The 12,778-nt window shown below is 44.6% G+C and overlaps 1 protein-coding gene across 1 annotated transcript in view; it reads left to right on the top strand.

The window, feature by feature from the left end:
• The first annotated feature begins 5,239 nt into the window (after window positions 1–5,239).
• Window positions 5,240–12,778, top strand: part of Nhsl2 (NHS-like 2) — a 283,200-nt gene continuing 275,661 nt past the window's right edge. Inside the window, exon 1 of the mRNA XM_013035946.1 lies at window positions 5,240–5,519. Within this exon, the coding sequence (XP_012891400.1) occupies window positions 5,240–5,519 (280 nt within the window). The remainder of the gene's footprint in view (window positions 5,520–12,778) is intronic.

Below are 12,778 nucleotides of genomic sequence, written 5' to 3'. Positions count from 1 at the left end.
TGTGTGTGTGTGTGTGTGTGTGTGAGAGAGAGAGAGAGAGAGAGAGAGAGAGAGAGAGAGAGAGGAGAGGAGAGAGAAGGAGAGAGAGAAAGAGAGTCTGTGCTGAAAAGAATTTACCTTAGGACCTTTAGCAGTCTTGGGCTCATTCGCCTCTTGCCCTGGGAAGTGATTGATGGTTGTGTAAGTTTCCAGTCCAGCCCTCAAGGCTCAGCCCTGGGGTGCACTCCCTCCTCACTCTGTAAGCCTCTGTTGTCTCCAGGGCATAAACATATTTTCCTCTCAAATCTTAAGGTATTCATCCTCCCCTCCTCAGTGCTCTCACTCTTTTCACTGATTAGAACAGATTTTCTTTGGCTACTGGGCTGTGTGTCTAAGGAGAGACTACTTGCACTCTTAACTGCTGGGCCAAGCATTGCTATCAAATAAGCTAAATAATATTTGGGGGGGAAGAGTCCATCTAGTGTTGACCAATCTCATTAATTTCTTTCCATACAGATACGTAGAAACCAGGAAACAATAAAATGCTAGGGTTGAAATTGAGCAAAAAATTTAAATCCTCCATTAACTACATATTTTTTCATTTACTATGAAAGCATCTCACCTGAGTCACATGGCAAGGGGATGTGGGTGGAATATATATTCTGGAATGGGGAGAATTCAGTGGGAGAAAAGGGGGAAAGGAAAGAACACAGAGATGAAGTAGAGCTAAGTATCACACACACACAGAGCTTGGAACTCACCAAATACTGTAAAGGAGAGGAGGAGAGATGGTAGATGGAGCTGTAATAAAGGGGACTTATTCAAAATACATTGTTTCAATCTATGCAATTATGATAAAATACATCCTAATTCAAACATCAAACTAAACAAAACAAGTAACACAGGTGTGGGGTTATGATTCAGTGAAAAAGCTTGCCTAGAAAGCTAGATTGATCCTCAGCACTCTGAAAAGTACAAAATCAGCCTGGTACTGGCACTGATGTCTGAGATTTCAGGACCGCAGCCAATTAACCACCAAAAAAGACAGAAGTGGAGCTGTAGCTCAAGTGGTAGAGTGATAGACTTGAGTACAAAAGCTCAGGAACAATGCTAGGCCCCAGAACCAGAACAAAAAAAGTACAAAAGCAACTCAAACAAACAAAAGTTCTTAGACAAAAGAGTTGTTTAGCCATGAAGGAATGTGAAAGAGAAACTTTCTGTATCCTTCCTTAACTACCAACTTGCTACTCATTGGATGATGGGTGGGTTTGAGAAATAGCAACATGGTGGAAGCTTTCTTTTCCTCATCCTGGAATAAGACTGCAGGCTAAATCAGGAAGCAGGGCAGGCTAAATGGACTTTGCAGCTGTGGAAGCCTTCTATCAGCTTGAAAGAGAAATGGCCTATTGTATAGTATTCATTTTTTCTATTTGCATTTGGAGGAACTAGGGTTCAAACTCAGAGCCTCATGCCTGCTAAGCTGAGCCACACCTCCATCTCTGATTTTCACTGATTGTTTTTAGTATAGATTCTCACTTTCTGTCCCAGGCAACTTTTAGGCTTCCTAGTGCTGCCAGAATCAGAGTCACCATATCCAGTTTCCCTCCAGAGGAGATTTCAGACTTTCTTGTCTGTGCTGGCTTGGCACCATCTCAGCTTCCCATGTATCTTGGTACATCAAGTATGTGCTACTGTACCCAGCTATGGGTTGCAAAAAGATCTCTCAAACTTTTCTGCCCAGGCCAGCCTTGAAACTTAATCCTCCCATTGTTAGCCTTCCAAGCTAGAATTACAGTCATAAACTGTCATACCCTGTGTCCAGCCCAAATTCATTTTTTGTCTAAAATTGTAAGATTTTTTTACAGCAAGAGGGAATTGAGAAGGAAAGCAGGTCCTTGCTAGTTCCTTCCTTTCTCTCTTAGTCTCTGCTTCTATTCCAGATTGCTATTTGATTGCACAAGCAGATCCAGCTCAGGCTTAGGCAGAACTTCTGGGCATGATGGCAAGAGGAGCTGCTGCAGTCCTTGAGCTCCTGAGTTGATGGATAGGTAGGAAGTACCCAGCTCCTTTAGATCTGGTTTGGATGTTAAGGGCCTTCTCTTCCTCCATTTTGCACATTTCTTCCTTCTCTCTTCTTTCTTCTTAAATGTGCAGTGCTAAGACTTTTGAGCAAATCATAAGAAATGTTGAATTCACAGAGTACTTACTGGCTACTTGGCCTTAAGGATGTGGACACAGGTGGGTGCAGAAGCCTTGGCTTCTACATTGCCTTCAAATGAAAAGTTTTCAAGTATCTCCTTCCTCGTGTTCCATTCCAGAAACCACAGGGACTTTTTTTTGTCAATCTGGGGGCCCAAACTCTGGGCCTGGGCCCTGTCAGCTCTTCAGCTCAAGGCTAGCACTCTGCCACTTGAGCCACAGCACCATTTCCAGCTTTTTCTGCTTATGTAGCGTTGAGGAATTGAACCCAGGGCCTCATGCATGCAAGGCAAGCGCTCTACCACTGAGCCACCTTCCCAGCCCCCACAGTGACTTTCTTTCGTCCCTTTGGCCAGGTTAAATCTTTAGTAAGGACTTATTTGTCTCGTCTATAATCCAGATTCATTAATTCATTTATCCAAATGCATACTTCTGGAGTACCTACTGTGTACCACCTGATGGGATTGGCACTGAGCATAAAGCACTGAACAGCATAGATATGACTCCTGCCCTTGAGGAACTTAACAGTAGGGTGAAGAATATGATATTATTACAAAGAAATATTGTTACTATTATACAAGGATGATAAATTACCCTCCAGTACACTGTGCCAGATGCCCTGCTAGAGAGTGGTGAGGACCCTTCCCATTAGCTGCTTTTTTGCCCAGTGATCTTGGCTGGAGTGTCGCCCTTCCAGGATCCCAATTGTCCTTCCATAGAGCAGAGCCTGGCCCAGAACTGCTTGCTTCCCCAGGAGTTGTCTCCAGCCAGTTCTGCTTCCTGAACGTAAGGTAGTCCCTCTCTGGAGCTCTCACCTTTCCTATTGGGAAAAATAGGAATTAAGGGGGTGAAGTCTTATATTCCCTGGCCTTCTACAACTGTGCAGTTCCGCTGTAGTGCTGGGAAGGGAGGAGGGGCTCTGCTCTGAGGTGGCTCCATTACAAGTCCTTGATGTTTCCTTGATGAAATCCAGGGCCCTCTCATTCAAGAGGCTGGACTGAGGGAGCAGTCTAGGCTGGGGGGAAGGGCATAAGGCCAAAACTGATTTGCTTGAAGTTGAGCTTGTTATTATTGAACTCTGAAAGACTCATCAGTTTCAGGAATCAATGAGCCACCAGGCCTAGTCCAGGCTGTGAAACTGCCCACACAGTCTCTTTCAATCTGCTCATACCTCATTTTCTTCTCCAGAGCAGAGATCAGTCTAAACAGCTCATAGGTCAGGGAACTATCTCTGGAGAATCCAGCCAAGTTCCTACTTCCTAACAGTCACTCTCTTGGCTCAGGTTTGAGTTCACCAGAGAACTTCAGATTTTCACTCTATAACCAGACTTTACTATTCAGAAAAGGGGTTATTTTTCATCTATTTGTTGATGCTTATTTTAATTAGACCCTAACTTTTCTAGCATTCACATTTTTAATTTACCAAAGATAAAGTAACTACTCTCAGGATAAGCTGGATATAGTACTCTTTGTTTCTTATCTTTTCTTTGTTTGTATGCTAGTGTTGGAGCTTGAACTCAAAGTCTTGTGTTCTTGCTTAGCTTTTTCACTCAAGGCTGATTCTTTAACACTTGAATCCCAGCTCCACTTCCACCTTTTGGTGGCTAATTGGAGAAAAGAGTCTCATGGACTTTACTGCCTGGGCTGGCTTCAAACTGTGATCCTCATATCTCAGCCTCCTGAGTAGCTAGGATTATAGGTATGAGCTACCAGCACGTGGCTCTTTACTTTCAATGGATAAATAATAATTATACCTATATGTGGGAAACAGATATGTATGCATTGTGGAATGGTTAAATCAAGCCGTTGAATGTATTAATCACCTCGCATACTGACTGGGATCTTTTGACAAACATTTAAAAAATCTACTCTCTTAGCAATTTTGAAATATACCAGTTGTAGAGCCCTTTTGAACTATGTAAAGGGCAATTAATTCTCAGAAGGAATGAATGGAAACAGGCGGCACTCAGGATCATTAGCAGACACAAGTATTCTATTCAAAGTGTTTTGTTAACAGATTCTAAGAAAGTGAACATTTGTAGGAGGAGAGAATTGAAAAAAGAAAAAAAAACTGAAATCGGGGCAATCAGAATGTGACCACAGGGTTGTCAGAACTGAAAGCATATCCCAGTTCCTGAACCCCATCCTCTGGGACATCCCAAGAGCCTTCTGAGACCAGGGATGGAGCCCATCCAGCTGGCAGGCCCCACCAGAAGGAATTAGCTCTGGTTCTCATTGGGGGACTGGTGTTCCTCTATCTAAATGGAATTAGTTATTCCACAAAATGGGTTTATTTTCATTCATTCCATTCCAGGCCTCTACAGCATGCAGTCCAATTGAACAGTTGAGTCAAGATACTTGGTTCGTTATTTCCAAGACCCTGGATGCTAGCCTGGCTCATGACACTTGGAAGAGAGTTAGATGAATGAAGGCAGACAGTTCGGTCAGTCTCCAGTAGTTACTCACTGCTGTGGGGCACGAGGGGCACTTGAATTTTCCCCATTTACAAAGAAGAAAGTTTAAGTTCAAAGCACAAAGCAGAAAACAACTCTAACTCTGAATAGGACAGGAGGACGCAGGCATACTTTGTGCATGGAACATCACCACTCCAACTCCTTACACACACACACACACACACACACACAGAGGAGCGCGTGCAGATATCCCCCTTTTTACCCTCGGGCTCCGACTTTCTATTCCTTTACTTCCCTTTCCTTCCTTTCCTGAATCAAGCATTAATCTTCGAATCTCTGACCGCAAAAGAAGGGGGGAAAGGGTGGGTGGAGGGGATCCTGAAGTAGCAGAGAGCAAAAGAGGAGGAGAAAGGCGGGGAGGAGGAGGTGGAGCCCAGAGAAGCAGAGTCAGAAGGACTGCTGGCTGCAGCTTGCGTGCAGCCCTGGGGAAGCCGGCGCTCCAGGCTGTGAGCCCATCAGCCCGCCCACCCTTTTTGCCTCTTTGGCCCGCGACCGGGGGCTGGATCCATCCAGGATCTTGGACTAGGGGTGCTACTCCGTTTGGGACGCGGCTAGGGTCTAGCTGGTCCCTGGCTCCCGCGTCTGAGATGCCATTCTATAGGCGCACGGTGGTCCCCCAGCGTTTGTGCCCGCGAAACCCGCCACATCCGCTGAATGAGCTCCGCGACGTGAGCCACCTGGCCGCACTCAGCCTGCTCCGGCAGCTCGCTGACCTCTGTGGCCACTCACTGGGTCTTCTCGAGGACCTCGAGGGGCACCTGCTGGCCCTGGGCCGCCGCACCGACTGCCTGTACCAGCGCACTGTGCGCCTCCGCCGCCGCCTTCCCTGCCGCCTGCTCGGCCCTGAGGAGGACGAAGACAAGCTAGGTAAACGGCGCCCCGCTGTCTCTCGGCCCCGCGGCGACCCTGGAGGGAGGGGGCGGGGGGCTCGAGCAGGCGCTTCTTCCTTTCCCTCCTCTTGGTGAGCTGGGAATTCCGTTTCCTCAACTCTCTCAACTCTCCTCCCCCTCACTCCCCCCCCCCCACCGCGTTACCCCTGGAACTTCCTGCTCTTGGACTGGGTCCCTCCATCCCCAATGGCCCTCTGCCCTCAGCTCAAAGCGGCCGATATTGGGGAGTTTGAGGGTGGGTTCTGGACAGCTTCCTCAGCGCCTTCTGGACCCAGGCATCCCTCTCACAGTGGCGACGGAAACCGAATGGCTGCTATGATGTGCTTGGCCACTTCGGAAAGCGCGCCTGAGCGGCCCGCCACCTATGTGGCGGCGGTGCCTCCCGCCTTTCACCGCGAGGACGCGGCAGGCGCTTGGAGCAGTGGCTTAGCCCTTTTCCAGTCTCTTTCTGGGGCGTCAACGCCAGGGAGTGACCGGCAGGGGCAAGGGAAACCGGCCCTGGGCTGACCCCCTGCCGCTAAGGTCCAGCTACACAGATTTGCTGGAGAGAGAAACCTATTTACAGAAACCGTCTGTCATGAATTTCCTCAAGTGCGTTTCACTGTAGCAAATGGCCTTGCCTGAGAATCGCCAGGTCCAGAGTGTCTTCGCCGAGCATGCAGGACCTGTGAGACAGTGGGTGGGAGACCCAGGCCCTTGTTCTGCCCTACTTTACATCTCAGCACTTTGGAGAAAGAAATGTAGCGCTCCCTTTTAAGAGCAAGACTTCTGATAAAAGTTAGGAGTTAGAATACGCTGGAAATACAGACCACAACAAGGTATGCCAGGTAACGGGGCCAAATTGGCGCCTCCAAAAACTTAAGAGAGGGAGCAGTGTGGCCAGGAAGTTTCAGATAGAAATAGAAGCTGGTTACTGGCTGACTTTTGAATTGTAAGCTGCCAGCTGCTTTAGGAAATAATTGCCTGTGTCAGCCCCTCACCACTGTAGACTGAGCCCTTTCCTGAAAGACAGGAGTCAGAGGCCCGACACCCCTCTTCACAAAGGTCTTAGGCCTCTGAGGTAAACAACTGAGGTCACTGGTGAAGGAAAATGAACTTAATCTTGTGAGAAAAGAAAGGTGGAAGGCACAGATGATGGCCAGATGGAATGTAGAGATGGAACTAGAAGCCACTACAGGACTGGAGACTAGGAAAGCTGAGGGTCTAAATCTGGCTAGTTCTCAGTTAACAAAAAAGGTTACAAGGTCATTGTTCTCTTTGCAGGGGAAGGAGGGGTGTCCCACCGATTACCAGGATTAGTCTGGGAGAAATTTGATAACACAACTTGGGGAATCATTTTCAAAATCCTCATACAGCTTGCAGAGAGCCACCTACTGAGTTAAGCAGAGTAAGTTATGCACAGGGAGGAGTCTCTGCCTTCCAAACTCATACATTTTGATCTGCTGTTTTCCTGGCCCATAGCTTCACCAGGTCACCTCGGGACCTAATCCCTTCCAATGATCTGTTCAGTTAAAATGAAGTGGCTTTATGGAATGGTGCTGAGGCTTGAACTCAGAGCCTGGGTGCTCTCCCTTAGCATTTTCACTCAAGGGTAGTGCTCCACTATTTGTTTTCTGTTTGTTAATTGGAGGTAAATCTCAGGGGCTTTCCTATCTGTGCTGGCTTTGAATCACAATCCTCAGATCTCAGCCTCCTGAATAGCTAGGATTGCCATCTATGGATATATTTGAAAGGAAGGGAACCATTTTAAAGATAAATTGCTATTAGTCAGACTTCTTGGAAGTTTTCAGGAGCTGGGAGAGTGTTCATCTATCATCTTTAACACCTTGCCTTTGAGAATGTATGTGCCACTCTGGTCATAGGCACCCTAGGGTCCATTGTGTAAATGGAACACAGCTACCTTCTGCAACTTGGCAAAAATATCTGCTTTTCCATTTTCTTGCCCTAAAATCCCCTTGTGGTTCTCAGTGCATGCTTTTCTCTTCAGGAGCTGTGATTGTATAGCACTGAAATCAGGCCTTCGCAGCAATGGTCTGAATATGTGCCAAATGCAAAGAGAGTTGGGGAGTTTAATCACAGTACCATCTGGCACCCCCATTTTGCTCAAACATAAGCTTCAACAAGGTGTCCAGAAGGCTGAACATTAGATTTTGACAACAAACAAAATAGGTTTTGTTAATTTTTTTTCTGCTACCTTTTTTTCATAGCACTCGCACTCCCTTGCTGACCGTTTTGCTGGGGATCAGCACTTCCGGTCAGCTACTCTACATATCACCCATCTGGCCAAATTCCCCCTCATATCCTTCCTGTAGCTATTTTTTAAAATTATGGGGCAGGAGAAACCTAGAAAGGAGGGAGAAAGGCTTGGAAGGAACATAGCAAATGAGATAGTTGACAGGCCAGCAGCTTGTATCCTCTCTGCCAGGACAACTTGGTTGACACTGAAAGGCTGAATAGTGGCAGGTTACACTGGTCCATAGCTTGCAGGCTGAGCTGTAGCCCTGGGAAACATCAGAGAGAGGAGAAGGGAAAAAATGGCAGAGGGAAAGCCCATGCTAAAGGAGTCCAAGCACTTATCTACATCAAGTTTACAAGGTTGGGAGTGGACTTGCCTGGTTGCCTGGCAAAGCCATCTTCTTCCCCTAGAGGCTGTTCTTTAGTAACTTGAACCCCTTTCAGACTGCCCTTGGCATTCTTGTAACTGGATGGAGGATAGGGTGCTTTGCATCACATCCTTCTGGTTGTGGATTTGTGGCAGTTGCCACACCCTAGGCATGTCTCTGCCTGTAAATTGAATTTTCCCCCCACATGTGGCTGTGGATGTTACCCATTTTCTTGCAGCTGTGGCCTGTACTTTCTGTTTTTCATCACAGCAATGGTATGGTGAAAGCCAGTGGGAAATAGCTCCAAGCCTGCCATGATATGCTGAGTCAATGCAAGCTTTCCAACTCCTCCCTTAGAGATCTATTTAATGTTTGTAGATGCTTAGATGATAATTACAAAAGCAGTCAGGCCATTGGCCTAGGGGTATGATATCTCCTTTGAGATTCAGGAAGTCATTGAAGCACTGGATAACTCTAGGTGTGTGTAATAAAACTGGAGAGCTATAATTTTACATTACCCCACAAACTTTATGTGGGAAACAGGCTCTTACTCCTTGGATTTTTTTTTTGGCTTGACTATATTCAAATAGGATCCATGGTGAAAACTCCCTCTTTATCTTTATGTAAGATTTCTACTTTGTGATTTTCCAACTTTGTAGCAATTCCAACTCCAAATCAGAAAGGATTACTGGCTTATTTAGGTTTCAAATCATATATCTAGTGTGAGGGAAGATTGTTATAAATCTGTATGGAGATTTAAAAAAGAAAGAAAAGAAGAAGAAGAAGAGGAGGAGGAGGCAGAGAAGGAGAAGAAAAAGGAGGAGGAGGTGGAAGAGGAGAGGGAGGGGGAAAGGAAGAGGGAGAGGGAGGAGGAGGAAGAAGAAGCTTTAGCCAAGACAGGCATGGGCCTTTAATCCTACTTAGGAGCCTTAGATCTGGAAAACGAAGACTTGAGGCTAGAAAAGTTTTTTTAAGATGCTATCATCAAAATAACCAGCAAAAATCTGAACTGAAAGCATAGTTCAAGTGGTATAGCACCAGCTGTAAACAAGCAAGCCAAGAGGGAGCACAAGGCCCTGAGATCAAACTCTGGTACCAAAAAAAAAGACAGAAAAATGAAAACTAAAAAATCAAATTGTGCTTCTTAACAAAAGCTGGTTGGCCATTGGAATGGGTATGTACACTCTGAGTGTGACTGTTTTTAAGGAGGATGGGGCAAGGCCTCCTGAGTCAAATGTAGCAAAGAAGATCTTTGTGGACTTGAGACAGAATGTTTTGCCAGAGCTTATTTTGCACTGTTATATCTGTCATCCCCAGGGGCTCTTGGGCCAGTAGTTTGATAGAAATGGGAGATAAGGGGAAAACAAATCCGTTCCCTTTCTTTTTTCTCCCTTTTTTCTTTTTTCTTCACTTTCCATTTTCTTTTAAAATACCATGAAATTCCTGGTCTGCTTCATGGTATTTCCATGTGTTGAAAACATCTTTCCTGGAAATTGGAATACCAAAATGTCCACTAGAATTTCCTCTACTTTAGAAACAAGAAATTCAATCTTCTTTTTTAAACACGTGAACAGCTAAAGTGATAAAAGCGTCAGAGTCAGAGTAGTAGAGTAACAAGAGAGCATTTAAGTTATGGCTCTTGGGCTCAACTTTAACCTTGATGAAGTTGATTAGGTTTCAGGAGAAAAAGGGAGCATTTGCATCATCTGTCCCTGTCTGTACTTCTCTGGCTTGGGTGGGGTCTATTTACACTACGTGATAAATGATAGCATCTGACAACCCAAGCCTGGAAAGAGGAAGGAGTGTTCAAAGTCACCCAGCTGGACCAGGACCTTCAGTAATTTTGAATGCTGAAAACATCTTAGTGCCTCCTCATATTTAATTCCAAATTAAAGTAATAGAAACTTTTAAAGAAAGTATTATAGTTTTGAGATGACTCAAAGCTGACTTGTATGCTGCAGTTAAAATTGCTTCTTACTAGATTTTTTTCTCTTCCTACCCCTCCCTCTTTAAATACTCCTGTTGTTGGTGACCTAAGCATGTGTGTTTATGAATGTGGCCCTGGCCAGACCCTATAGCAGATAGGTGACAAGAGGCCTTCACAAAGAAGTCAGGCATTCTGGATTTTAGGCCAGCGCTCTGTCTTCTGTGTGGAACTAAGATCAAGTCAGTTGTTTAAAGTCATTGAGAGTCACTGCTCAGGAATTTTATTTTTCCTTCCTTCCTTCCTTCCTTCCTTCCTTCCTTCCTTCCTTCCTTCCTTCCCTTCCTCCCTTCCTCCCTCCCTCCTTTCCTTTCTCTTTCTCTTTCCTTCCTTCTTTCTTTTTTGACAGTACTGTGGTTTGAACTCTGGGCCTTGTGCATTAGTCAATTTTTGAATAGCATGTCATATTGTTGCCCGGACCAGCTTGAATCCATCTTCTTATTTATACCACATGCACAGATAGGCATGCCTCACAGTTCCCAGCTTGAAAACTTTTTGCCTGAGCTAGCCATGAACCTTGATCCTCTAGATTTCTTCCTCTTTAGCAACTGAGATTTATAGCCATAAGCTACCCATCATATCCAGCTCCTGTCATTTTCTTTAGTTGAAACCAGTCTAGGTTGAGGAATTACTCTTGTTACCTTTACTCACTGAAGGATGCTTTAAAGAACAGGCCTCCTGCAGTTTCTGTAGTTTGAGCTTGAGGAGGGGGAGCTGGGGCTGGAGAAAAGGAAAGATGGTCCACGTTGCATGGTACAGAGAGAGTAGGCATGAGGCAATAGGTCCCTTGGGAAAACAAAATATTCTCCCAGAAAAAAAGATCTTCAGCTGGCATTAGTGGTTCACACCTGTAATCCTAGCTAGTTAAGGAGGCTGAGATCTGAGGGTCACAGTTCAAAGCCAACTTGGGCAGAATGCCCGTGAGACTTTTTTCCAACTAATCAACAAAAAGCCTGAAGTGGAGCTGTAGCTGAAGTGGTAGAGCACTAGTTTTGAGCAAAATAGCTCAGAGACTGTGCTCAGGCCCCAACTTCAAGCCCTAGAACTGGTATAGAAAACGATAAAGAAAAAAGATGTTTAGGTGGAAAAGGATGACTGGCCATTGACCTCTGACATGTTGTTCTCTAAAAGTCACTTTTCCATTGGGGCCTTTCACTAATCCTTCTACCAGTGTGTGTGTGTGTGTGTGTGTGTGTGTGTGTGTGTGTAAGTGCATTCGTACTTACATCAGTAAGGGGGCTTGAACTCAGGGTCTCTCACCTTCATGTGGCTTTTTTGCTTAAGGCTGGCACTCTTACCACCTGAGCCATACCTCCATTTCTGGCTTTTTGCTGGCTAATTGGATTTTCACCGGCTTTACTGCTAAGGCTGGCTTCGAATCTCAGTTCTCAGACCTCTGCCTCCTGAGCATCTGGGATTACAGGTATGAGCCACCAATGAAACCTTTTGCCATCTTTATACCTGCTCTTTTCCCTTGTCTGCTTTTAATGCAATTGAAAAAAACTCCTAACATGCATCTGGATCATTTTTTTTTATTATTATAGTAGAGCCCAGCTGAAATTTCAAAAGGTGGTACTTTCATTACAAACCAATAGAAACCAGAAAGAACGGATTTAGCATATATGTTTCCAGGGTATGGAGGCCTCCAATCACATTTTCATTCTCTAGTCTTTAGCAGAAGGCACAGCTTTGCCTGGATCCTTTGTCATCTTTACTGCTGGATTCTAGAGACTTGTAGGTAAATAAGGCCTGTTCTCTGCCCTCATACAGCTTCATATACATTAAAAGTAGTATTTATTCAGTTTATGAGCAATGCTTGGTGGATTTATAAAATTGTGGACTTATTTTATCTATCATGGCAATAATACTCGGGTGTTCTAGAGTCTTCTACCCTTAGTAGAGAATCACTGCCTTTGCCTTCATAGTTTAAGTAATCAGCTCTTACTTGCTGTGTAGAATTCCATGATTTCACTCATATAAGCCCTGATTGAAGTTTTTAATTTATCTTTTATTATTTTCTTTATTTATTTTGAAATGTTGGGGATGGAACCTAGGCCCTCAAATGTTCTAAGCAAGCACTCTACCAGTGAATGGTATCTTCAGCCTTGAATTATTATTTCAATTGTATAAATGTTTGGGATATAGTGGGACAATTAAGTGCATATAAACAATGTGTAATGATTAAACCAGTGTAGTTAACATTTGCATCTCTTTAAATATTATAAAAGGTTTTCTATCATTCCCAGCCTCCAGTACTCACTATAAATTGAGATCTGCTTTAGTTTTCATCTTCTATACATGATTGAAACATGCAATTTGTCTTTTATGCCTGGCTTATTTCACTGAACATAATGCCATCCAATTCTACCCATCTATTTTTTGCAAATAATAGAGTGCACAAGATGGGGATTGTGTGTGTGTGTGTGTGTGTGTGTGTGTGTGTGTGTGTGTGTGAGTGTGCTGGTACTTGGGCTTAAACTCAGGACCTAGGCACTATCCCTTGGCTTTTTCTGCTTAAGACTGGCACTCTTTTTTTTTTAATTTTATTTTATTTGTGAACATACTGTACAGAGGGGTTACAATTGCATGGGCAGGATAATGCGTACATTTCTTACCAAGCATTGTCTCATTCATTCTTGACTTTAAACA

The sequence above is a fragment of the Dipodomys ordii genome, unplaced genomic scaffold (assembly GCF_000151885.1).
Source record: "Dipodomys ordii isolate 6190 unplaced genomic scaffold, Dord_2.0 Scaffold232, whole genome shotgun sequence".
Lineage (NCBI taxonomy): Eukaryota > Metazoa > Chordata > Mammalia > Rodentia > Heteromyidae > Dipodomys > Dipodomys ordii.
The sequence above is the reverse complement of the archived record's forward strand: the minus strand, read 5'-3'. Positions and strand labels throughout refer to the sequence as shown.